Source organism: Mauremys reevesii, linkage group 8 (genome assembly GCF_016161935.1).
Source record: "Mauremys reevesii isolate NIE-2019 linkage group 8, ASM1616193v1, whole genome shotgun sequence".
Lineage (NCBI taxonomy): Eukaryota > Metazoa > Chordata > Testudines > Geoemydidae > Mauremys > Mauremys reevesii.
In genome coordinates, this window is record NC_052630.1 from 43,443,025 (window position 1) to 43,470,258 (window position 27,234).

Here is a 27,234-nt window from a genome sequence, read left to right on the forward strand (position 1 = left end):
GCCTATAGTCTTCCTGCAGGATGTCGTGGACAGAATGAGAAATCACAGTATCTAACTTTCTCCACCGTGACACGCTGGCAGCCCTAACTATTACTTATTTGGATTATAGTAGCTGCCAAAGTGTACTAGGCACTTCCCAAACTCAGAGGGAGAAAGTCATTTAGCCAGATGATTTGCCATGGAATGAATGGAAACTCCATTATTAAACAAAACTAGTTGTTACACACTCAACTATGATCAACACAGATGTATATATGAGTGGGCCAGGTGCATATGTGAACTTCACTGTGTTGATCACCAATTTTGCTGTGGAATGCAGAAATCTACACATACCAAAAGAAGTAAAGATTTCAGATCTTACTATGCTTGCAACACTAGATCAATAGTTTGACTCTGGAGAGTCTAATCACCTTGCACTTTTTTCAGAAGTCTTTTTTTGGTTTCCTTCAGCATCCTTTATTTTACAAGATTAAACTTTTTTGGTTGAGAGGTTGCTGTTTGTCATAAAATGTACACCATAACATATCCAAGATATTGCAGCATCAGACTTGATGCTGTTGAAAGCTTTACTTGCGCATTTCGTTATACCTACACTTTTCTCTCCACAGCTCTTGCTACAGTTTTTGCTGTAACAATACAAGTAGTGTGTATTGTACTCTGTTTGCTTAACTTGGGCAGTATTCTCTCTTCCTCGTCCTCAGAATTCAGGCAGTCCCACTCAGACTGTACATAGGGAAAACAGCAAAAATATTTTTCTTGTTGTGTCCAAAATAGCTGATTCTTCTGCTGGAAGGCTGATTAGATACAAGGAAACAAATTCTCCTGTTATTCACTGACTCTATTGACTTTAATGGAGTTGCACTACACTAACAGAAGAGGACTCAGAGCACCACATGCTGATATCTAATCATACACATCCCCTTGTCATGCCTAAGCAGTTTGAATACTGCAATTTGAATTTGGCTATTTTCAGGAAACTTATAGCATTGTTGTTTGTATGTTAGGGTTATTCTGGTTTTAACTTGAATTTCATTACATTTATTTGCAGGAGTGAACTGTGAGAATAACTTGGATGACTGTGCAAGTAACCCCTGCATTTATGGAGTCTGTCTCGATGGCATTAATCGCTACGATTGTGTCTGCAAGCCTGGAGTTACAGGTAAAATGTACTTTCATTTAACAGATATTTGTCCTCAGCTTTGCCTTGAAGATAATCATCTCTCCCCTGGGAAGATGGCCTCTTCTTTCAGGAAGTTTTTTGTTCATTGATAGCAAGTGGCCTATTCAGTGTCTCAAGAAATAATTCGTATTTTTAATGAGTCTCAGTATCTCTTAATTTCAACGCACGTTCTGCCCATCGACTAAAGAAATGCCCTAGCTTGGTGCTATGAATTGTAATTCTTTTAGGGTTATTTAGTCTAATTCACATGACTCGGCTTCATAAGAAATAATGATCCAAAATCCCAATGGGTTTTACTTACAGCTTCTTTATTGGAACAAGAAAGTTGTACATCATAGCAAGAGATCTCTGAAGAGAACTTGGAGAATTGGGCCAACTTATATACAAATTAAATGTTTCCCTTTCCTTCTGTAAATATAAAGCATTCAATTAGTTTTATAATGTGCACAAGTGCACAGCTACTATCCAGCTAGTATTGGCACAAAAGTCCCCATCAGCCAACCTACTGCTCTTTGGATGGAGTTTATTCCATAGTTTAAATTTTTCTGTATGTATTAAAATCATTTGTATCCTGCAAATGTGCTAATTGAAAGAAACATTATTGGCCCATTTTGTTAGTGATCTGAACTAAATATCACAGCAGATCAGCCCCAGTGCTTCCAATGTCTTATGTAATGTTGTAGCTGGGTCAGTCCCATGATATTAGAGAGGCAAGGTGGGTGAGGTAGTATCTTTTATTGGACCAGCTTCTGTTGGTGAGACACAAGCTTTTGAGCTTACACAGAGCTCTTCTTCAGGTTCTGTGGTCTTTGTCTAAAAGGTCAAAACATGCTTTGCTTGCTGTGAGCCAGACTGCATAATGAATTCATAAAATTAATGCACATGAGAGAACGTGCTGAATGTCCTGTAATAACAGTCCCTTAGCTAATATGTCACTATTGTTACTGAAAGATTCCAGTCAGAACTGATCCAAAATCTCTTCTCAGAAATAGCCCCAAAGAGATAGTACTCATTTTATGCATTTCTATTGACAAATCTCTTTAAACTTCTACCTGAAGGAAATTCACTTTAAAAAAAACATGGAGGTTATAACTAAGCCCAAATGGAATGAGGTATGTTCCTGACCACTCTTGCCTTTGGGCCTCCTCTAACTTTGGGCACCATGTTAGCCACCCATTGACCTTCCTGCTTTTGTGCTGTTAAAATACTTCAGCACACTTGTGAATCAGAATGTTCCAGTATTCAGGACCTGCAGCTTCCTTCAGGTCAATGGCTCAAGTTAGAGTATGAAATAGATGATTCACTTTTTAAGGCCTGGAATATATATATATATTTTAAACTTATAGTAGTGCCCAATCTATGCCAGGCACTTTGCAGACTCACAGGAAGGAACAGACCCTTGAGGAACTTGCAGTCTAAGCATAGATGGCAAGTAGGCAGAGGTTAGGGAAAATAAGAAGCAGTGTACTCTTTTATTTAATATGCACAAGATCTAGATGCACTGCAGGCATTATGGCAGGAATGGGTATTCAAGAGGTACTTAAATGTGGAAAGGGTAGGTGCCTAGCTGATAAACTCAGGAAGGTTGCACCAGGCATAGTACAATTACATAATCTTCAATCATCCTAAAGAATGTATATAATTCTGTTCCCGTTGCAATTCTGTTGTAGCTCTTTAACAGTTCCAGAAGGCTTATGAGATATAGATGCTCTGCTCCTGATACGAACACCCCCATCTTTCAAAAACATTGAATGCTTTAAACTCCCATAGGCTTAAATCTGAGTCAAAGCTGTCATACCTTGCAGGATCGGTCACTTTATGTTGACTTTATATTGATGATGAGTCACTGAATCTTGATAAATGTTCCCGCATACATGCGGGGTAAACTTGTGTGTGAGAAATACTAATTAACAAGTAATATTCTTTTCAGGTCCAAGGTGTAATATTGATATTGATGAATGCATCTCCAGTCCCTGTCATAATGGTGGAACATGTGTAAATGAAATGAATGGATTTCGGTGTCTGTGTCCTGAAGGCTTCCGTCAACCCAGCTGTCACTCACAAGCTGATGAATGTCTTAGTAACCCTTGTGTACATGGAAACTGCACAAATGATATCAGTGGGTGAGTTCTACTATCATGTTAAGTGCTTTGAGATCCTTGTGTATGAAACGCTATATATATGCAAAGTATTCAGTAGGTTTGGGCTTTTTGACTATGAAATCTTTATTTTTAAGACCAGTTTCTAAACACTTCTCTCCAGTGTTTTGCATGGAAAAGTCTGCATTGGGCCTTGAACACTGTTGAGTGATAAGAGCAGGAGGGCACTGACACATATGGAGCGTTTCAGTGCTTGAAAGTAGTTGGTTTTGATGGGATTTCTTCCTTGCATCTGGAATGCCATATGCTAAATGTGTCATTTGCAATGACCTTTTTGTTCCTGCTTGGTTCTCTCATTGTTTGGTTGCCCATTTGGCTTATTGTTAATGAGCTGTCCCAGCTACTCTAAACACCTTTGAATTACAGTTTTTCAATAAATGCCCTAAATATCATCTGCTGTGAAGATTCTGGTTCTCCCCAGTTTATTTCTTAATTAGACAACTATCCAAACTTGTTTATATTGCAGCTTATCATGGCCACTTTATAGTCCCCATGGGCTAGCTGCAGCTCACCCCAGGTAGTTTTCTGTGCTATTCTAACATAGGGCCTCTGCCTGGTCATACAATCTTGCCCCTGCCGTTCTTTATAGATTCTTATGCCATGCTTATCATCATAGTATCTGAGCACCTTCTAGTAGTACATTAAGTGCTGTGCCTCATATGTGCTTTGTTCTCTCATCTCTCCCCCGGAGAAAAATTGTGTGTGCAGAGCAGTGCTTAGTTTTGGTAGGGTTTTTAATGTACATTTGGCTGTGTGTTTGGTATTAGAGAATACAGGTGAAGTGTGCCTTGCCTTTGGAGTGGTATGGGATGGTCCTTAGTTCCTCTGGGATTTCTTTCCAAACTCTCGGACTGGCCCTTGAGAAAGTTCTCCCTGGCACACACACAAGCTTTACCTCTATTGTAAAGAGTTTTGTTGTGTCTGAGGAGTAGAGTTGTTGACCCCAGTTTTCATCCTGGATCTTTAGGTTGTCTCTTCGATATTGTGGGTCTGGGCCCTTGTGCACCTTTAAGATCAGGACCAAGAACTGGATATTCTAGGGGAAGTCAACATAGAGAGCACAGGACAGATCTGGTGGGCTTGCGGTATCCCATATTGTTGAGAGGCACTGCAGTGTTCTGTACTACTAGAGTTTTACAGGGGCTGAGAGCTTCATGCACAGATATATCACATTGTTGTAGTCCAGCCAAGAGGTGGTGAAAGCATGTACAACAGGGGCCAGGTCATCATCTGCCAAGACACTTTTCAGTCCACTGAATGCCATTTGGCTGCTTTTCCCTGGTCAGGTCTGTCAGTGGGGTGGCAATTTGGCTGTAGTGTGGTACAAATTGTCGGTAATGCACGGCCAAGCCCAAGAAGGATTGGACCTGCTTCTTTGACTTAGGTACAGGCCAATATTGGATAGCATTTACCATAGCCTGTAGGGGGTTGATAGTACCTTGACTCACCTTGTGTCCAAGGTACATTACCCTATTTAGGCCTATTTGACACTTTTTGGCCTTAATGGTTAATCCTGCCTCCCTTATGTGCTGGAAGAGAGCTTGGAGGTACTCCACGTGTTCTGCCCATGAATCTGAGACTATAGCCACATCATCAAGGTAGGCAACTTTAAATTCCCCAAATCCACCAGAAAGTTATCTACCAGTCTCTGGAAGGTGGCGGGTGCATTTTGCAGTCTGAAAGGGAGCACATTAAATTCATACAACCCTACATAGATGATGAAGGTTGACCTGGGCACGTCCCAGTTTCTCCAATAGCTTATCTGTGCCCAGCATTGGCTAGTTTTCTGGGCGAGTTACGACATTTAGCTTAGAGTAGTCCACACAAAGGCGGATTTCTCCATCTGGTTTGGGAACCAGAACCACTGGAGAGGCCCATGCACTTTCAGAGGGGTGGCTTACACCCATCTGTAACATGTCCTTGATCGCCCTTTCTATTGCAGTTTTGGCTTGAGGAGCCATCCAGTAAGGTTGGGCTCTAATTGGGTGAGCATCACCTGAGTCAATGGAGCGATATGCCCATTCTGTCCATCCTGGGGTAGCTAAAAACGTTGGTGCGAAGCTGGTGTACAGCTCCTGGATTTGCTGTCGCTGCTTATGCCCAAGGGTCATGGAAAGGCTAACCTCTTCCACGCCACCATTGCTTTTTCCTTCATAGTAGACTCTTTCATACCACTCAGCATCATCTCCTTGGCTGTAAACTGGAGAACCTTGATTTCTCTGGAATAAAAGGGCTTTAGAGAATTAACATGGTATACTTTAGGTTTTAGGGTAGGGTCAGGGAACGCTATGAGGTAATTAACAGGTCCCAGGCGCTCTTGGACCATATATGTCCTACGATGCTTCCATCTTATTGGCCTGCAGCATTTTCAGGACCATAACTTGGTAACCTACTTTGAAGGAACACTTTCTGGCATGTTTATCATACCAGGCCTTTTGCTCTTGTTGAGCATCCTGTAGGTTTTCTCGAGCCAGGGCTAGAGAGTCCTTGAGGGTGTTTTGCAGGTTCATTACAAAGTCCAAAATGTTAGTTCCTGGAGAAGATGTAACTCCCTCCCATTGCTTCTTCACCAGCTGTAATGGCCCCTTAACTTTGTGGCCATAAACGAGTTCAAAAGGTGAAAATCCCAAACTGGGATGTGGTACAGCCCTGTAGGCAAAAAGCAACTGCTGCAACACTAGGTCCCAATCACTGGAGTGTTCATTCATGAATTTAGGCTGAATCCCCACTCTCTCCCTCCAAGGGGGTGTGCAAGGATTCTAAAAATTAATACTTGCCACTCCAGGCTTGTATTTAAACTCCCAAGTTTACAGCTTTTCTCTGACCTTGGCTTGGTAAATACTGCCACCACCCAAATGCAAAAAAAACCCTTTGAACCCAGGAAGGAGCACTTGGGAATTCCTCCCTGTGGGGTACCCTTTCACCTCCCCTCCAGGGAAGAGCTGAGAATGAAAAGAAAGGAAATTAGCTGTGGCTATCAGCTAATCAAACAACATGCACAAACCTTTTAGGACACCAAAAATCCAATCCTGGTCTTAAAAAAGGTAAATTTTATTTAAAACAAAAAAAGGGGGGGGGGGGGAAATACATCTGGAACTTGGGCTTTTTGCTAGATCTTAAAAGAAACAATTACAAAAATTAAGCACCCAAAACAGCTTTCTTGGGGGTTCAGCTTAAAGGTTACAAGCAAACAAAAGCATGTGGGGTTAGCACAGAGGAGAGCCACAAGCCTTAAAAAACAAACAGAAATAAACCTGATTGTGCCTAGCTAAACATTCTGATCTACTTACACATCTGGAGTTCAGATAAGTAGTTCTAGTCATGATTTGATGATTTATGATCATACCTGGCTTAAAGCTGCTTATAGCGTGGCTGCTCTGTGCCCAGAGAGCACAGACAAAGGGAAAGTTTCTTTCCCCATTTTAAAAAGTTCTGCCTTCCCATTGGCTCTTTTGGTCAGGTGCCTGCTTTTTTTTCTTTACCTGGGGGACTTTTTAACCTTTTACAGGTAAAGCAAGTGAAGAACAGCTACCAAGAGGGATTCTGTAGCTAACTGGCTGGCTGGGTGTCCATCAAAGGGAGCTAACCCCCCCACGCACACTTTATTTATCACTCTCGGGTTCAGTTTCAGCCAGCTGTTCTTCATCCATGAGCTGATCTCATCCAAGCACTGGACCATTTTAGTGGTAGTGGTATATGGTGAAGGATAAATAGAACTGTGTTGTCTGCATATTACTGGCACAAGAATCTATGTCCTCTTATCTGTTCAGATGGATCCCTATAGGTGTTGAATAAGACTGAAGAGTGAATTGATCCTTTTGGAACGTCTATAGATGCAGCAATGCAGTTTCCTATTACTGTTTATGGCCCTACCGGATGGATTTAAACCATTTTATTGCACTCCCCTGAACCCATCATGGCTCTTAGGCAGGACTGCAGTATCTCATGGCTGGCCATGGGGAATGCTGCAGCGAGACCCAGGAGGCTGAGATTGGATGTCTGCTCTGTATCCACGGACAGCAGGAGTTCATCCAGCAGTGCCACTGAAGCAATTTCAGGCCCATATCCTGCCCCGAATCCAGATTGTGCCAGGTCTGGAATATTAGCTTCAGTTAGATGGGCATGTAGTTGGCCTTTGGCTAGTGACTGCGAGCTTGCTCAGAAGTGGGAGATTGATACTAGACAGTGCTCAGCTAGAACTGATGTGTCCAGGCCAGGTTTCTTTGGTGCTGGTCACACTATTGCATGCTTGAAGGGGGAAGGGAAGATTCCTTCTCTGACTGAGGCATTGGGTATTTTGGTCAGGCGTGGTGCCATGATTCTTTCATAAGCTCCTTTAGGGTTTCCAGCTTCCTTAAGGAGTGAATGTGCTGCACTCCCGGAATGCAGGCAGGCTGTTGGTGGTTGGGTATAGGTAGAGAGGACCCGTGTTGTTTGAGAAACTGTTCAAATGTGAGTGATCTTTTCAGCGCAGCAGGATGATGGTTCTTTGCAGCACTTGGTTCTGGGCTCTGGTGCGGGCTGTAAGCACTCAGGATTGAGTAAACTGTTTACCACCCTGGATAGCTCCTTAGGGCAGCTACTATGGAAGCTGATTGGAAGATTCTCTTGGTCTCTAATGCAGCCTCAGCCTAGGCTTGGAAAAATTCTTTGTATCAACCTTCATTTTCTGCCATCATCACTTTAGTTTCTGCCCCTCTTCATTTGGCACAGGATGCCAGAAAGCCAAGAAGATCTGTGTGGGTGATGTGAGGGGAGGGGCATTTGGGGGCCTGTGTATCAGTGGTTGAGGCTAGAGTGGAAAGATAATGATTTGCCAGATCTTTGATTACTTGTCCTGTGAATGGAGTGGTGCTATCCTTTATTAAGCTTTGGAATTTGATGGAGTGGATTGCCACTTCTCTTGGCTGCTTTCATCTGGAATCGCTTCACTTCATCAGCTCTCTCTATTTGGATTTGAAAGCCATCTTTTTTCCTTGCTTGTACCTTGTCATTTCTTTAGCGTCTACTAAACATTTTGAGATGGCTTGCCAAGAAAAGCGTGATGCAGAATAAAGCTGTATTTTATTAAGATAACTAATACTGGGCATGTAGCTTTAAAGATTGGGTTAGTTTTAATATTAAGAAAATTGTATAGCTGGTGTGACTAAGATAAAAATGCTTCATGAACCTTTTTAAGGGCAAATCATCTCCCTGTCCCACCCTTTCAGTTTATCTACCTGCCTAGTTTTGTGGATAGAACAGCTGCTTCAGAATAGTACTGAAACATGCTATTTTCTTTCAGATACATGTGTCTCTGTGACCCTGGTTGGGTTGGAACAGACTGTGAAGTGGAAGAGAATGCATGTCTGTCAAACCCGTGCCAGAATGGAGGAATTTGTGACAGTCTGGTGGATGGATACAGATGTACCTGCAGGAAAGGATTCAAAGGTGAGCTTGAAGGATGAGTTTTTGAGCTCTGTTGTCTTCCATTTTATTGCATCTTAGTGCAACAATCTTCCTACTAAACTAAATGAAACATGAGGGATAATCCATCCTCTGAAATTTAAAATTCGAGTGATATTTGAATTGAAAACAATCTGATAATATAGGCATGATACAATGATCACAGGTGTAATTCCTGTAGAAAATAGTGCTTGTAAGTCTATTACAAAGAGCAGGGAGTTTCTCCGTAATTATGGTTCACTTGTTCTCTATTAGAGCACCAGTTTTGGCACCCCTTCTAAATTAAATACCTTTCCACTGCAGATTTTAGAGGTCTGACCTATGGCCTCCTCAGGCATTTCTCCCACATTGGAGATGGTTTACACAATTAACTCTTGAGCAATGGGACTCATGAGAATTTTCACCACATTAACACCTATTAACTGCTTCCACACCTCTTATCTTAAAAGTGGCTAATTAACTTAATTGAAAAGCTCTTGACAAGGTTTAGCGCACTGGACTGGTTTTTGAACCAGAGTATGTGACTGGTGAATTAGGAACATAAAAATGGCATGTCAGACAGTTGAGTTTGAAGGTAACCAAAGCCCAAATAATTTAGAACTATGTCAAAACCACTTTAACCACAAGCTGGAAATACATAGAAATTTAATGCAGACTACAGAGCACATGTTCTATGCTCTGTGGCTTATGCTCCCACTCAGAAAGCAGATGGTCTCATTCTGTACCCTATGAAGTTTTATAGTGGTTTTCAGGAGTAGCCCAATTTGGAGAACATTGCAAAATACAGTCTTCCAGTGACAAAGGCAAAGATACTTGTGGAGAAGGTGATATCTGGAAAAGTCATAATGTTCTTGCTGAGGCAAATGAAAGTACTCCTGACCATTTAGATTGACCAGACGTCCTGATAATACCGGGACCGCCCTGATATTAGGGGCTTTGTCTTATATAGGCCAACTATACCAAAAACAAAAAAAATGAGGAGTACTTGTGGCACCTTAGAGACTAACAAATTTATTTGGGCATAAGTTTTTGTGGGCTAAAACCCACTTCATCGGATGCATGGTGTGGAAAATACAGTTGGAAGATATATATAACAATACATGAAAAGATAGTAGTTGCCTTACCAAGTGGAGGGTCAGTTCTAACGAGACCATTCAATTCAAGTGGGCTATTATCAACAGGATGGAAAAATCACTTTTGTAATGGTAATCAGGATGGCTCATTTCAGAAAGTTGACAAGAAGGCATGAGTAACAGTAGGGGAAAATTAGCTTGGCAATTTAAAACTACAAAAACTAAAAAGGTTTCAGAGTTGTAGCTGTGATAGTGTGTATCAGCAAAAATCATTCTTTTTGCAAAAACTAAACTAATTTCCCCCTACTATTACTCGCTGAGCACCCGATGTTTTTGCCATTCTGCAGCAGTAGCATTTGCCACAGAAACCCATTCCTTGTTGTGAAAGCTAAACTTCCACTTAAACATTCAGTGTGTTGCACACAAAAATGAACAGCTTTTAAGAGTCTGCCTGTGACTTGGCTTGGTTAATTTCTTCGACAGTCACGTCACATACACAGACCTGGCCAAACATCAAAAGGGTGGGAAAAGAGGAACATGCAAAATGTCAGAACTGAAAAGTGTAGCAGGAACATAACACTAGCAGAGGAGGAAATAAAAGGATGGGGAGTAAGGGAATAATAGGAGAAGCAGAGAGCAAAATACTAAAACTTTGCCTAACCCCTTGTGTCATGGGTATGGGGTCTGTCTGTCTGAGTGAATCCCCTCAGGTGGCATGCCTCGTGCCTTTACCTACCTTGGGGGGAATTTTGCTGTTTTTCCCTCTTTTAGGCTGGGCTCTGAGCTACAGCCCCCTGTGTATCAGCTGTTATTACACTGCAGTTTGGGCACCGGTCAGGAGTCTGTGCCCAGCACCGTACAGTGATCAGACCGTCTTAAAACCAAAGTATTGTTTATTTTTAGTCATAGACACAAAACAATTAAAGAAAAGGATTTTAAAACAATAAACAGTCTGCATACACCTATCCTACTCAAATGTTTGCCATCTCAATGTCTTCAGACATGCCCAGTGAGGCCTGTGTGTCTCAGGCTGGTTCCCCTGAACAACCTCTACCTCTCTCTTGGGGGAGAAACCCTTTTAAAAACAGCCAATATTCTTTTTTCTTCTGTGTTCCCATGCTTTGACCTGTCTGGTCAAATGAGTCCTTCAGGTTAGCTGGAAGGTCAAAATCATCAAAGCTCATAGCTCTGGCATTGTCCCTTAACCACTCTGAAGTGTCTGCCGGGTGTCTTTTCCTTCCTGCTAAGTTTTTCCCTAACAGTACTCTATTGAGTTAATACAATATAGAGATATAGTAAACATCCTAATAAGCAAGCCAGTTAAATATGGACCCTGACAATTGTAAAGGCACTGTCGGGCAAATCACTAATGAATTTAGTTTATGTAGTTAAAGCTGGTTAAACTGGTTGTGACAGATTTGGAGCTATTCATAGATACAGCATGTTGGCTTGGCTGTTAAGATGTTTACTCTTTTGGATTCCTGCCATCTGGGCAGGGTTATAAAAGGAAAGGGGAAGCTGGTGCCTTGGTGGAAGTATGTGTCTTCTCCCCTCCCAGCTGGCTGAAGGCTGCGAAGCCTTCGGAGTTGGTTAGCCGGTAGTTTGAATGGAGATTTTTGTCCTTTCTTTAAATAAAGCAAGTCCTGAGGAAAGATGTGAAGAGTCCTGTAGTTGGGACTTTATTTTTCCATCCCTGGCTGCTGGATCTGCACACCAACTTAAATGGACGCTCTTAAGATACATTCATTTACACTGTCATATTAATTTGTCAGCACCAATTCGAAGTTTGCTTCTGTAGAAAACAAGGACGTGTGGTGGGAGATCCTAACTCATCTAATTGTGGATATTCCATGACTAGGATTTTTTATCCCTGACTGAATCTATTAAATGCTGCCATCTCTCCACTACTAAGCTGTTCACAGCCTGTCTAGGTCAACCAGAGGTTCCTCTCTGTCTGCTCCAGACCCATCCCTCTGTGTTACTGAGAGCCATAGCCTCCTGTCCTCTCCTCCCCCCAAAATACCCCAGACTAGTTGGGTCACAGTGATTTAACCACCTCTTCTATCCAACCCCATGTAGAACAGCAGTGATCTTCCCCTCCTCCAGCATGGATTACAGTCCAATTCCCCTTGGATAATCCTTTGGGTTATAATCTCTTCATTCTTCCTTTTTAGGTATACCAAGCCCTTAACAATTTGCCCCTCTGGTTTCCTCTTGTAGGCGTGAACTGCCAGCTCGTGCTGTCTCCCTGCTCTCCTGATCCATGTGAGAACTCTGGAATCTGCCAAGAATCTCCTGACTCGGAGGGCTACATCTGCCAGTGTGCTGCTGGCTGGGCAGGTAATGGGATGGGGAGGGACACTCTTCCATTCTGAGTTTAAGCAGCAGCATGGCGGCGGTTACAGCATTGGAATCTTAACCTCCAAGGTCTTGTTCTCAAACCTTTCTTGTTTCAGGCCAGAGATGTACAGTGGATGTAGATGAGTGTGTGTCAAAGCCTTGCAAGAATCATGCTATGTGCCATAACACTCAAGGCAGTTACTTGTGTGAATGCCGCCCAGGCTTCACTGGAGGAGACTGTGAGAGCAACATTGATGACTGCCTTTCAAGTGAGTGCAAAATGGCTAGTTCTCTGAAATAGGCAAATACCTATTTGCCCTAGAAACAACTTTGCTGTGGTATTGATGACTGCTATTGGTAGATGCACAGAACAGTTCCTGTTGTTATCCTTTATTTCAAACATGTTCAACTTAGGGGGCTGAAATGACCTTTGCTGGCTCTCTGATGGAAGCTGGCTGTAGTATTTAAACAGTAGGAGTTTATGCTCAAGTTTTGAATTTAAAAGTGTAAAAATGTTCTACACACACTCATAAGAGTCCTTCTCCTCAGTCACTGCTCTACCCAGGAGCAGCACGCGTGTTGGGTAGAACAGTAGTGACCTTGCCCCACATGCTCCACAAGTACCAGGAGCTTGATTCTACCTCTCCCAGTCTGGCGTCCGGCCGGTGGGTGGGTGTCCCTAGGGCAGGCACTCCCATTAGGAGGTGAAGTCCCTGCTGGTCGCAGTGCTGGCCTGGAAGATGAGGTTTCTAACCATTAGAGGAGTGAAGTTCTGGAACAGTCTTCCAAGGGGAGTAGTGGGGGCAAAAGACATATCTGGCTTTAAGACTAAGCTTGATAAGTTTATGGAAGGGATGGTATGATGGGATAGCCTAATTTTGGCAATTGATCTTTGATTATCAGCAGGTAAGTACGCCCAATGGTCTGTGATGGGATGTTAGATGGGATGCGATCTGAGTTACTGCAGAGAATTCTTTCCTGGGTGCTGGCGGGTGAGTCTTGCCCACATGCTCAGGGTTTAACTGATCGCCATATTTGGGGTCGGGAAGGAATTTTCCTCCAGGGCAGATTGGCAGAGGCCTTGGAGGTTTTTTGCCTTCCTCTGCAGCGTGGGGCATGAGTCGCTTGCTGGAGGATTCTCTGCAGCTTGAGGTCTTCAAACCACAATTTGAAGACTTCAATAACTCAGACATAGGTTAGGGGTTTGTTATAGAAGTGGATGGGTAGGATTCTGTGGCCTGCGTTGTGCAGGAGGTCAGACTAGATGATCATAATGGTCCCTTCTGACCTTAGAGTCTATGAGTCTATAAGGGACACAATCAAATTGAGAATCACATCTGTCTGAAAATGTTGTGCCTACTGAAGTGAAAATAACATCTTAGATAGCCAGAAGTAAAGAAACTAACTATACCATCAGATTTTTCTCTTGCTAAACCCATCCTTTATAAACGACAGAGGAACAGAAAAACATTTAATGTTTTCCAGGAAGATGTGTGTTTAAAAGTTCAGGTTTTACAGCTTTACAGAGCTGTATCATAAACTGAATTTTCTTAAATTAGTGAATTATTTTAAAAATCGACAATGTCCTTTTAAGAAAGTTTCATTTTTTTGCAGGAATAGTTCAGACAAAGAGCTAAGCTTTCGGGGAAATGATTTAAATGCATGAAGTTTGCAGATTAGGTTCTATCAGGGCCGGCTCCAGGCACCAGCTCAGCAAGCAAAGTGATGAGCTGAGTTCCCTTAACTTACATTTGCTGGGCAGACAACTGAAATGTCCAGCTTTCAGCTGCAGTCATAAAGGGCTGGCTGCCATAGGTACAGTCTTTTATAGCTGCCAAGGGTCTGGCTTTTATGTCCTTGTCTCTGCAATAGTCAGATGAGCTTTAAATGGGTGCAGGTGTTCCCTCTTACACTGCAGACTTTAAAGATATGAAGATATTTCTCAAAAGGTGAAGCTTTGGATGCACATTTGTGTAATTCATAATTAAAGCCTGTGTCTTAATGCACCTGTACAAGAGGACAGAATACAGATTGTACTGAAGTTTAGCATTGCTTCACTAGAGTTTCTAACTGTGCAGCCTTAATTTTGCTTTTCATTTTTGAAATGGGTATTGTGGCAGCATAGATCAATTCCCTATTGTGCTCTCCAAATGTAACAAAGATGTTCCTTGTCCCAGAGATCTTACAATCTAAATATAAGACAACAGGTGGATGCAGGCAGGGGAGCACAAGGAATCAGTGAGCATAACAGGCTGTGGTCTCCGCACAGCAGCTGCCTAGCCGTTAAATTTTTTCTTAGGAATAATGGCAAAGGAGGGACTTGAAGGATGATGAAGTAGCTTTGCAGGTGGCTATGGGAAGCTCCTTCCATATGTCAGGGGCTGCATGGGAGGAAGAACGAAGGTGCTTGATTGAAAATGTAAGAAGTGATGCTGAAGGCTGGCATCACTGACAGAGTGAAGGTGGGAGCCGACATCTCGATAGCATGAGAGATGAAAGGTTGGCCGGGGCTAGGCCTGGAAAGTGATGATCAGCAGTTTGCTTGCGATGGAAAAGGTTGAGCCAGTGGGAGGGAGACAAATAGAGGGATGAAAATGTCAGAGCAACTGAGCTAGGAAAACGGTCTTTGCAGCAGCAGCAGCACTGTGAATGGACAGAAGGGGGGCAAGACAGTAATTGTCCAGGCCAGAGAAGAGAAGATTGCAGGAAACGAGTACCTGGACAAGAGTTTTAGCTGTTCTGATGGATAGGAAAGGGCTGAGTTGAAGAACACACCTAGATTATGGGTCTGAGTGACAGGGAGGTGTGTGGGTCTTTCAGTGCCCCTTTTGGGAGCACCCTGCCTCCTGAGGGCAATCTTACCACACTAGACAGCAGCATGGGTGATGCTGGATCAAATCTCAGCAGAGGTGTGTTCAGAATCACAGCTGGGGAGATCCCTAGCTAAATCAGTGTGCAGCTGAGCCTTCCTAGCAAAGTGTCAGCTCACTTCAGCAAAGCACGTCAACCCAGGGGTAAGTGCTTTTCTGTACTGGGTGCCTTAAAGAGTGGCTGGGGAAGGGGTTTTGTTGTCTAGAAGCCTGGACAGGGCGCTCTCAGGACAGAGGAGCTAACTTTGGTTGTGTTGTATGTTTATAGAGGTTTGGGTTGTGAGGGGGAAGGGTTGAGATTTAGGGTTCATGAACGGAATGGGACCTTGGACGTTGGTTTTGTTTTGGGTGAATGAGAACCTTGTAAAATAAACCTAAATTTCCAGAAGTATTTTCTTGATCAGAGCCTTGTGTAAAGTTTCGCCCTTTATGGGATAATCCTATAGAATTCAAATTATATCCCTGATATAGATTGAATCAAAAAAGTGTGTAAAAAGGCACTTATTTTTTAAATTGTTTAGCCCTTTTGCATAAGTGCAGCTTATGCAGCCCTGCCACGATATCTGTATATCCATAGTAATACATAGTGTGTTGTTATTGCAGATCCCTGCCAGAATGGAGCTTCATGTGTGGATGGGGTAAACTCTTTCTTATGCACTTGTCTGCCTGGGTTCCAGGGAGATAAGTGTCAGACCGATATAAACGAATGTCTGAGTGAACCATGCAAGAATGGAGGCACCTGCACAGACTACGTCAACAGCTACACCTGCAAGTGTCAGGCAGGGTTTGAGGGGACCCACTGTGAGAACAACATTGATGAGTGTACCGAGAGGTAAGTATATGTTTAAATATGGAGGGAGGGAGAGAACAGAGATAGAATGCTGTCCAGTGGCTTAAGGCAGTCATGTTCAGGAACAACCCTGGGGACTGCTGTTTTCCTGCCTGGTGGTGTTGGGACATTCATGAGCCTCAGAGACCAGGGATGCTTGCCTAGCTTGTGCTTGTGAGAAGGCTATGCTCTCCAAAGGTACCAGCTCAGATAGAACTACTCATCTGGGTCTGTGCTCATTGTGCAAGTCCAGGTGGCAAATCCCATAGTTCAGAAGTTTTGGCCCACTGTTATCAGTTACCAGTAGGTTGTGCGCCTTGTGCATGTGGGTGTGAATACTGCCCCCTTCCATTTTGTGATCAGTTCCTCCTTGATTCTGCTTAACAAAGGAGCTTCGGTTGGTGACCCGGTTCCACAGGGGGAGTCACTTCCAGTGCTGTTGCATTTAGTTAATTTTTGTCTCTCATGTACTCAGTTGAGAAGCATGCATCCTAGTATATTAAGGGAATTGGCTAAAACTTGTTGAACCATCCAGTTCATATTTTTGAAATATAATGGACTACTGGGAAGGTACCATCAGTCTGGAAAGCAAATGAGTTTACATTTACAATAGATGTTTATGCATAAGATTGCCACATGTGACTGGGTTTTTTTTGTTAGGATTGCTTTTTTGAGTAGAATTACTAAATTAGTGGGTAAAAGTAATGTCAGATGTAAAATAAAGTTTTTGCCACTGTCTCAGTGTAACTTGAAAAATTAATTCAAATTGTCTTGGATAGGATCACTATTATATGAATTGAAAAGTTAAGACTAAACAAATGGGATTGATTAACCCTGTACCAAGCTGGAGGGAGGGGAGGGTTACTGCGGGGGTAATACAGGCATTGGGAGTGGGCCTGATGTTGTTTAACATGTTTGTGAGTGATTGTGAGGAGGGAGTTTATCTCTATTGAAATGTGCAGATGGAGCTAAAAAGGAGTTGTCAATACTGAGGAGGACAGAGAAAATACAGACTGAGCTAGAGAACTCAGGGTTATGGGCTGAAAATAGTGGAAACTAATTAAAAAACAGGAACCATTAAGAGCTTATAAAGAGGCAACTAGGAGGCTTGGGACATAACTCCTCAAATGTTGCATCTGGAAGGGTGTAAGCATCAAGGAGAGGAACTGAGTAGAACTAACTTGGAGTAATGCGACCAAAATTAAGAGAACTTAAACTGGAGGGGAAATCTTCCTGAGAGATGTATTAGTCAGCAGTTCCCAAACTTTATTGGTTCATATACATGTGATGTTCCCCTCTGGTGTTATCTGGACCGATGATCTGCTAGGTCACTCCAATCATTGATTCTGGGAGCCAGCCTTACCCTGCTCTACTGTGAGAACCCCCGTACTCCTGGGTTGTTCACGCACAGCCTCTGGCATGTAAGCTGTTCCTTGGATTGTGCAACCGAATGACACTAGCCAATATCTCCAGCCCCAGACACAACCCTAGGAACCTCCGTCTTGCAGTGTGCAGTTATGCTTGCTGGAAGCTGCAAGCCTATATGAATTTGTCAATTTAACAAAGAATTTGATATGTACCAGGCTTGTTATCCCAACAGGAGTCTCTGACACGCTTCAAACCAAACGCACTGCTTCAGGTAGAATAAACAAATTTATTAACTATGAAAGAGAGATTTTAAGTGATTATAAGTCAAAGCATAACAAGTCGGATTTGGTCAAATGAAATAAAAGCAAAACTTAGCTGATCTTAACACTTTCAATGCCTTTACCAACTTAGATTCTTCTCGCCACAGGCTGGTTGGTTGCCCTTCAGCCAGGCTCTCCCCTTTGATCACTGCTTCAGTCACTTGGTGGTATGGTGTCTGTAGATGCAGGTGGAAGAGAGAGAGAACATGGCAAATGTCTCTCCCTTTTATCATGTTCTTTGTTCACTCTTGGCTTTGCCGCTTCCCGAGTCAGGTGAGCATTACCTCATCGCAGTCCCAAACTGGCCAAAGGAAGGGGGTGACTCACTCAAGAGTCCCAACAGATCCTTTGTTGCTGCCTAGGCCAGCGTCCTTTGTTCCTGTGAGGCTGGGCTGGGTTTGTCCCATACCTGCCCGATGAGGTGCGAACTGCCTCTCTGCTCTTGGAGAGTGTTTGCCTGGGCTTATTTTAAGCCGTGAGGATACATTTTCGGCCTCATAACAGACTTTGCATTGGATACCACACAATCATTTTACAAAGATGAACATGGGGGTGCTGGGTGTTCCCCCACAGTACAGAGTGTCACAATGCCATCTTTTTTAAAAACAAACTTATCTTTGAAGTACCACATGCAGATTTTTCCATTTCGTGGACATTTATTTTAGCTCTTAATAAGTGTAACTTAAGTATTTCCAGACTGTATAGTAAAATAAATACCTAGGGAAACCTAAAATGTTATATTATGACATCATTTTCCAGCCCTTCAGGTTGTTAGACAGCGAATCAAAAAGAAACGCAATGAAGTAGCCATTATTATTACATTCAGCCATGATTATTATTTCTCTTGCATTACTGAAATTGCAAGAAACAATTATATGGAAGCTTATATGGATTATTGTTGGACATGGGCCAGAATTCATTTTGCTTCTCTTTTACAAGATTTAAATCAAGAAAATTTACAAAACATGTTGAGTAGTTCTCAGAGAAGACAAAAAAGTAAAGGGTGTGCTTGCCTTACAGAACATAGCTGCTTTGTCAGAGGAGAATTGTGAGCTTCAGCCGAAGGTCTGGTGCTGCATTGAGGTTCAGCCTATATTTGTTGTTAACAGTGATAAAGATAGAAAAAAGTCTCGCATAGATGCATAGTGCTGAAGGGCATAACAAAATTTCATAGCTCTGCCAGATCAAAGCGCCTCTCTCCGGGCTTGTCTACACTACGCAGCTTTTAGTGACAAGGCTGTGTCGACACAGCCTTGTCGCTAAAAAAGTCAGCATGTGAACACACTTTTGTGGTATTTTGTCAGCACTTTTGCCGACAAAATACTTCTAGCCCCGCAAGCGGCATAAGCTTTGTTGACAGGAGAGCGCTCCTGCCGACAAAGCTGCATTTACACTGCTGCTTGCGTCGGCAACTCTTTTGTCTTTCGCGGGAGGGGGGCTTTTTTAAGCACCCATGAAAGACAAAAGTTTTGGTGACAACTGTGCAGTGTAGACATACCCTCCTTCTCAGCCAAAAGTCACAGAGCTGTACTTTGTTGAATTTGAGTTTGAAAGCACTGTCACATGACAATCACCTCCTCCTTTCCCTTTGCTGAGAAGCCACCTGGCAGGGTATTGTCTTGTATTGAAAATGGGTCCCAGATCCATTTCTCACTTATTACACTGGTGGGAGTGTTTTCATTAAACCAGATGGCCAAATTCAGGCATTTTTCTCTGATCTCAGTAATGAGGTCAGGATGAATTTTGTGGAGAAGTTTTTGATGATCGCTTCCCAATTCATTTCTCCTAACTGAAAATAAGCATGAGTTCAACACCCAGATTTTAATAAAACCTTTAAAGCCTGATCCAGAATCACTATCAGATTGATAGGCATTTTTAGCAAGTAGTGTCTCACAATGAATATAGCAGCAAATGAACTTAGCATTAGGTGCCCGTTGAATTTTTGCCAAAACACCACCAAATTTCCCAGTCAGGGCTCAAGGTCTGTCAGAGCACACAAATGCAATTTTGCCACTCTACACCATTTGCTATGATAAACTCATTCAGTTTGTTAAATTTCTTCTACCATTGAACATCTTGATAGAGATTCACAAACAAGAATTCGTTTACTGAAACGTGATTCAATAGAAAAAAGTTGTAGGTATTGGAAGGAGTTTAGAGAAAAGCAGCAAAACTAGTAGTAGGATAGATTTGAGGAAAGTTTAAAGGAATTACATATGTAAAACTTGGCTAGGTGCAATAAAAGTGACTGCATACAAAACACAAGCAGAAGCTGTGTACACCTGGGAAGCAAAGGTATTATGGAGGAGTAATAGAATCAAATATAGATGAGGAAGATTTAGGCTAATAAAAGATTTAATTTCTTGAATATTCTCTCTAGACAAGCAATGGAATCCTCATTGCTTGGGTTATTTAAAGCTTCAGAGGCCAGGGCTTTGTTCTGCAAATGTAAACTACGGGTCATTCCTGTGTGTTCTGGAGTGCATAGCCAGATGTAGCAGACTCGGAGCAAAAAATGGTTTGGTGTGCCCACTCCCCAAAGCAGACATGGTGCTCTGGTCTGAGAAATCTGCCTCATAAACTTGTCTTTGATCAGCAAAGTAGACTGAGCTTCAGTCTAAAAGGTGACTTGGTACTTACACACTGTGATCTACATGGAGAGGAGAATTCAAACAAGGGGCAAACAAGAGCCAGTTGCTGGAAGCAGAAGCTAGATAAATTCAAACTGGAAATAAGATGCATCTTTTAAAGTGAGGGTAATTAACTAGGAACAATTTATCCAGGGATATGGTGGATTCTCCATCACTTTGTCTTTAAATTGAGATTGGGTGTCTCTCCAGAGACATGCTTCTAGCTCAACTAGAAGTCATGGGCTTGATGCAGGAATCAACTTGGTCAAAGATGCAGAGAGTAAGGCCAGAAGAGACCATTATAATCATCTAGTCTGACCTGCTGTGTAACACAGGCCATAGAATTTCACCACCTCTAACCCCACCACCATGGGAACTCTCCTCTGCCTAAATGACACTAGTTCCTCTGCATTTCGGTCACATGGTTACACATTGGTATGGAATGCCTCTGCCCATGCTGTACCCTAGTCTCTGGAGAACTAGGCTAGTGGCTCTATCACAGCACAAAATTCACAGTATGGCAAACAATGGAGTGGACTGACAAAGCCATAGTAAGTATGCTGTAGGCCTGCCAAGGGACAGAGCAGATGATCCAATACAGATGTTTATCTCTCTGTTGTCTGTATGTCCTATACAAAATCTTTGGCTGTCAGCTAACTTGCAATTTGTCATAGCTGAGTTTTGTTTTCATGTTTATTTGTTTTTCAGTTCTTGTTTCAATGGAGCCACTTGTGTGGATGGGATCAACTCCTTTTCCTGCCAGTGCCCAGTGGGGTTCACTGGGGCCTTCTGCCTGATGGAAATTAATGAATGCAATTCCCATCCTTGTTTGAACAAAGGGACATGTGTGGATAGACTGGGGACCTACCAGTGCATCTGTCCCTTGGGTTACACTGGGAAAGACTGCCAAGTAAGTGGCATTGGTTTCAGACTGTTACAGCAATTCTTTTGTCTGGTCTGTTCTCGCTTAGCATTTTAATTTGAACTGTTACACAGCAGAAACAGCGTACAGCTGGTGTAGACACGGCTCACCGTGTCTAGTACTTTCTGTAATAAAGCCTCTGACCCTGCTAAAACCCTTGTTCTAACAGGGCCTTCTTATGCTTCCAACATTGGGTATTCCACACAGCTTGGGTCTGTCCACTTTAGCAGCCACACCATGTTCAACCACAATTTGGGAGGGAGGAAGCCATATTTGTTAACAGATGAGGCACACGCTCTGTAGAGAAGACAGCATCAAGACTTTTCCGGGTTAGTTCTCTACTCAAACCAAAGGAAGTATTAGCTCTGAATATAGTGGTGGCTGGGTTTCATTCTATGGGTTTGGCTACACTTGCAAGTGTGCAGCGCTGGGAGTTACAGCTGTCTTCGTACAGCTGTGTAGGGAAAGCGCTGCAGTGTGGCCACATTTGCAGCATTTGCAGCAGTGTTGGGAATGGTGCATTATGGGCAGCTATCCCAGCATTCAAGTGGCTGCAAGGTGCTTTTCAAAAGAGGGGGGTGGGGTGGAGTGTGACAGGGAGCATGGGGGAGACAGAGAGAGTGGATTTTTGGAGCTGACACTGTGTCAGCTCCCTGCCTTGCAAGTTCTAAGGACTTGAAGATACACATCACCAACCTTCAATCATTTTTAAAGTTTCAACCCCTTCCCCCACCCCTCTCTCATTCACTAAATGCAAATAGCCTTCAGACCAGATAATCAGCTACTCCAAAATGGACCCCCCCGCTCCCCCCCCTCCGGGCTGCTTCTCACCTCAAGCAAACACTAGCTGTGGACATTCATCCCCCTCTGCTCGAGCAAACAGTAGCTGTGTTTGTTTTTTAGATAAGCAGCTCCGGGAGCCCCGGGTTCACAACAAAACAAAGAGAGGCATCACAACAAAACAAAGAGTGTTATCTTTACTTAAAAAGCATTATGGGAAGGTTCCAGAGGTCAGTTACAGCGTAGTAAGACTAATCACCGTTTACACTGACACCCCAGCGCTGTTCTCTTTATTCCTCTCGTCGAGGTGGAGTACATGCAGCGCTGTAGCCAGGGAGATACAGCGCTGTATATGCCTTGCCAGTGTGAACAGGGAGTAAGTTACAGCGCTGTAAAGCCACCACCAGCGCTGTAACTCTCAAGTGTAGCCAAACCCTATGTGTAAACTTGCCTTGCTTGAGGTCAGAGTCTGTGTTTAAATGAGGTAGGCCCCACTTGGATGGAAAAACACAGATCTGGGTAACAAAGCCCACAATTAGCTGTAGTAACTATATAATAACTTTCCTGGTAACTATGCCCTAGTCTACACTGCAAACTTATACTGGTATAACTATGTTGCTCGGGGTATGGATTTTCCACACCCCAGAGTGACGTATAGCAACCTAACCCCTGGTGTAGACAGCACTATGTCGATGGGAGGGCTTCTCACATCAACACAGATGCTTCCTCTTGGGGAGGTGGATTATGTACGTTCTCCAGTCGCCATAGGTAGCATTTTCACTGGCAGCTGTGCCGCTGCAGCACTATAAATTTAGACAAGCCCTATGATAGATGCAGCTGTGTGTTCTCAAACAAACTAAAGTTTTCCACAAAGAACCAATCAAGGTAATTGGAACAAACATCCTGTCTGGGTCACAGACAATCAAAGGAACTCCTTGTATGGGAATAACTGCCATGATCATCCAGTGCATTAGATTCAGTAAAACTAATATAGCAAAATGAAGCGGTTCTTCTTCGAGTGATTGCTCCTATGCATTCCATGTAGGTGTGCGCGCCGTGCGTGCACGGCTCTCCGGAACATTTTTACCCTAGCAACTCCGGCGGGCCGGCTGGCGCCCCCTGGAGTGGCGCCGTCATGGCGCCCCTTATATACCTCAGCCGGCCCGTCCGCTCCTCAGTTCCTTCTTCCCGCCCGTGACGGCCAGTTGGAACAGTGGAGTGCTCCCTTACCTCCACAACCCTAGTGTTTCTCCATAGTTCTAGTGTAGATAGTATTAGTAGTTAGTTGAGTTCTTGTTGTAGTTGTATGTATATATAGTGTATAGTGTTAATAGTGTTAATAGTTATGGAATTAGAGGGTTTACCCCTCTTCTTCCGCCCCGGTGCGGGCTTATGCCCGGAGCACCGGGTTTCAAGCCCTGTGCGGCTTGCCAGCGGCCTATGCCGGTTAGCGACCCGCACGACTCTTGCCTCCGCTGCCTCGGAGAGTCGCATCGGCCAGATAAGTGCTCTATTTGCATAGCCTTTAAGCCTCGTACGAGGAAAGAGAGAGACTCTAGGCTGAAGCACTTACTGATGGAGTCTGCGCTCCAACCTCCGGCGCCAGCTCCAGCGGCACCGAAACCGCCGACGAGCAGCGCCCGGCTGCACCGAGCCGCCCGCACCGAGCCGCACCAAAGACCCGCACCGCCTCTCTCCCGGGAGGAAGCACAGGCGCCAAGACGGCCGCCGCGAACAGCAGCGAAAGCCGTTAGCCCAGCCGCCTCCGGCAAAACGGTGCAGGCTGAGGCAGTGCACGCGGCGCACCGCGCCGTTGACTCCGCGCCGCCTGGCCTGCCGAGTCCGGCTCCGCCAGCTCCCGGTGCCCACCGAGGAGGAGCTGAGGATCCCGTCGACGCCGGAGGCGTTCGCGACGGCAAGAGAACTGATTGAGGCGACGGCCCCGTCATATCAGCCGCCAGCACCATCGGTGCGGACATTCAAGTCCCTCGGCAAGCCAGCGATGGTGCGCTCCTCATCCCCGGGCGACCGTGGCGACCGCGGCTCCAGAATCCGGTCTCGATCCCGGTCTATCTCCCGGAGAAGGTCACCGAGGCACCGCTCCCCATCCCGCCGAAAATCGCCATCGCGACGCAGCTCAGCGTCCCGGCACCGGTCGCAGTCCCGGCACCGCTCTCCATCGCGGGGCCGGTCGTACTCCTGGCGGCGCTCCAGGTCCCGGTCACGAAGTCACCGGCACCGCAGCAGGTCCGCGTCCAGGCACCGCGGACATCGGGACTCGCGCAGCCATTCGAGGCGCCGCAGATCCCGCTCGAGGTCCGGTTCCCGGCACCGCCGGTCGAGCTCCCGGCGTCGCCGGTCGAGCTCCCGCCGCCGCCGCTCCCCTTCTCGGCGCCGTAGATCTGGCTCCCGGCACCGTGCGCAGCACAGGTCCCGCTCGCCACTGGACCCCCGAGACGCCCGGCACCGACCCTCGGCACTGGAGGATCGTCTCACGCCAGCACTGGACGCCCGCCCAGGCACCGCCACGGCTCCACCCTGGCCCTCCAGGGAACCCTCTGTAGCCTCACCCCAAGGCAGTGCGGTGGATTTCAGAGCCGGTTCCGTTCCGCCGGATCATGGACCCCAGTATTGGGGACATTGGGTACCCTGGGCGCAATATGAACAGGGGCCTCCCCTGCCACCCAGGCAGCCGGGCTCGGCACCATCGGTCCCGGTGGCCACCGTCAGTCGAGCCCCCCCGTCCCCACCGCCGCAAGCCGCCGCCCACGGCCCATCTTTGGGCCAGGACTCGCTGCCGCCAGATCGCCAGGTGGGCGAGCACCAACAGGAGGAGGTGCTGCCGGGCCACTCCTCGTCGTCCTCTCCAGATGAGGCGGTAGCAGGGGCCTCGCCATCAGGGCCCCCGCCCATTGACCTCAGGGCACACCAGGACCTTCACAGAAGGGTGGCAAAGGCCATTAATTTGCCCATAGAGGAGGTGCAAGAAGTCGAGGACCCGATTACGGACGTTGTGGGAGATGACGCCCCTGTTAGAGTGGCGCTCCCGTTTATTCGCACCATTCAAAAGAACAGTGCCACTATCTGGCAGTCGCCCTCCTCCGTTGCCCCCACGGTGCGAGGCGTCGAAAGGAAGTATTCCGTCCCGCCCCAGGGCTACGAATACTTGTATGTCCACCCCACCCCGGACTCGCTGGTGGTCCAATCGGTCAATGACCGCGAACGACACGGACAACCTGCCGCTGCGCCGAAGTCGAAGGACGCCCGGCGCATGGACTTATTAGGGCGTAAAATCTATTCGGCGGGAGGCCTCCAACTCCGTATCGCCAACCAGATGGCCCTGTTATCCAGATATACTTTTAATATCTTGGGGTGCCTTGCGAAGTTCACGGAGCTAACCCCTCAGGAATCCCGCCCTGAATTCTCAGCGCTGGTGGAGGAGGGCAAGTTAGCCTCCAGAACCCTGATCAAAGCGGCCGTAGACGCAGCAGACTCAGGGGCTCGAACGGTAGCATCCGGGGTGACGATGCGCCGCATTGCGTGGCTACAATCTTCCACCCTCCCACCTGAGGTCCAGTACACCCTCCAGGACCTCCCGTTTGACACGCAGGGGCTGTTTTCTGAGAAAACGGATGCCAGAATCCAGTCCCTAAAGGATGGGAGGGTTGCGATACGAACTCTGGGTATGCACACGCCGGCCACGCAGAGGCGTTCGTTCCGCCAGCAGCCCTACCGACCCTTCAACCAGGCCAGGTCTCGGCCGTTTAACAACCGCTGAACGGCCCCCTTCCGCCGTAGACCGTCAGGGGGGCGGCGCAACCAGGCGCAGAACTCGTCCAAGGCTCTGCAAGCCCAAAAGCCGGCCTTTTGACGGGACGCCCGAGGACGGCCCATCACTCTCCCCCCAGGATCCATCCCTTTTGTTTTCCAGTCGCCTTGCCCGCTTCCTTCCGGCGTGGTCTGCTATAACATCGGACAGCTGGGTCCTCAGCACCATCCAGCACGGCTACCGCCTACAGTTTCTTTCGCCCCCCCCCCCCCCCACCTTCCCCGTCCCTCTTCAGGGACCCCTCTCACGAGCAAGTCCTCATACAGGAGGTGCAGGCTCTGTTGAGCGTGGGTGCTATCGAGGAGGTGCCTCCCTGCAGGCGGGGCAGGGGATTCTACTCCAGATATTTCCTCATCCCCAAGGCGAAAGGAGGTCTTCGTCCCATCTTAGACCTCCGGGAGCTGAACAGATACCTCTGCAAGTTCAAGTTTCGGATGGTAACCTTGGGGACCATTATCCCTTCCTTGGATCCGGGAGACTGGTTTGCCGCCCTCGACATGAAGGATGCTTACTTTCATGTGGCGATTTACCCCCCCCACAGACGCTTCCTGCGCTTCACGGTCAACGAGACCCACTACCAGTTTGCGGTGTTACCCTTCGGCCTCTCCACTGCCCCGAGGGTGTTCACCAAGTGCATGGCGGTCGTGGCCGCAGCTCTCCGTCGTCGCAGAATCCACGTATACCTATATCTCGACGACTGGCTGATCCGTGGGCGCTCTCAAGAGCTGGTGACAGCTCAGGTGTCAGAGATACTGCACCTGTTCCGGTCTCTCGGCCTCCTCGTCAACGCCGAGAAGTCCCAATTACTTCCGACACAGCGATTGGAGTTCATAGGAGCGGTCCTCGACTCCACCCTCGCCAGGGCCTGCCTCCCTCGTTCTCGACATGAGACAATGGCCTCGCTCATTCGCACCTTGCAAGCCTTCCCTTCCACGACGGCCCGGTCCTGCCTCCGCCTGCTGGGCCACATGGCTGCATGCACCTTTGTGAACGCGAGGCTGAGGCTCCGTCCGTTCCAGATGTGGCTGACTTCGGTGTACCGGCCCCACCGCGACCCTCTAGATCTGGTGGTCACGGTCTCAGACCCCACTCTCCAGACGCTCACCTGGTGGCTGCATCCGGAGGTGGTCTGCGCCGGGGTTCCGTTTCGCCCCCCTCGCCCGTCGGTCACCCTGACCACAGACGCTTCGGCGCTTGGATGGGGGGCTCACATGGGAGACCTGCACACTCAGGGCCTCTGGTCGGCCCAGGAGCTCTCCCTGCACATCAACGTCCGGGAATTGAGAGCGATCCGCCTGGCTTGTCTCGCCTTCCTTGCACATCTCCGGGACCGCTGCGTGGCGGTATACACGGACAACACGGCAGCCATGTTCTATCTGAACAAACAGGGCGGGGCCCGATCCTCCCCGCTGTGCAAGGAGGCGATGCTCCTATGGGACCTGTGTGTGACCCACTCGATTCGCCTCGAAGCGTTCTTTCTACCAGGAGT

At 46.1% G+C, this 27,234-nt stretch overlaps 1 protein-coding gene across 1 annotated transcript in view; it reads left to right on the plus strand.

Annotated features, from left to right (window-relative positions):
* Nucleotides 1–27,234, plus strand: part of NOTCH2 (notch receptor 2) — a 152,021-nt gene that overhangs the window by 87,676 nt on the left and 37,111 nt on the right. The window contains exons 12-18 of the mRNA XM_039486397.1: nucleotides 1,049–1,159; nucleotides 3,111–3,303; nucleotides 8,624–8,769; nucleotides 12,078–12,197; nucleotides 12,314–12,466; nucleotides 15,671–15,899; nucleotides 20,923–21,124. Of these exons, the coding sequence (XP_039342331.1) occupies nucleotides 1,049–1,159; nucleotides 3,111–3,303; nucleotides 8,624–8,769; nucleotides 12,078–12,197; nucleotides 12,314–12,466; nucleotides 15,671–15,899; nucleotides 20,923–21,124 (1,154 nt within the window). The remainder of the gene's footprint in view (nucleotides 1–1,048; nucleotides 1,160–3,110; nucleotides 3,304–8,623; nucleotides 8,770–12,077; nucleotides 12,198–12,313; nucleotides 12,467–15,670; nucleotides 15,900–20,922; nucleotides 21,125–27,234) is intronic.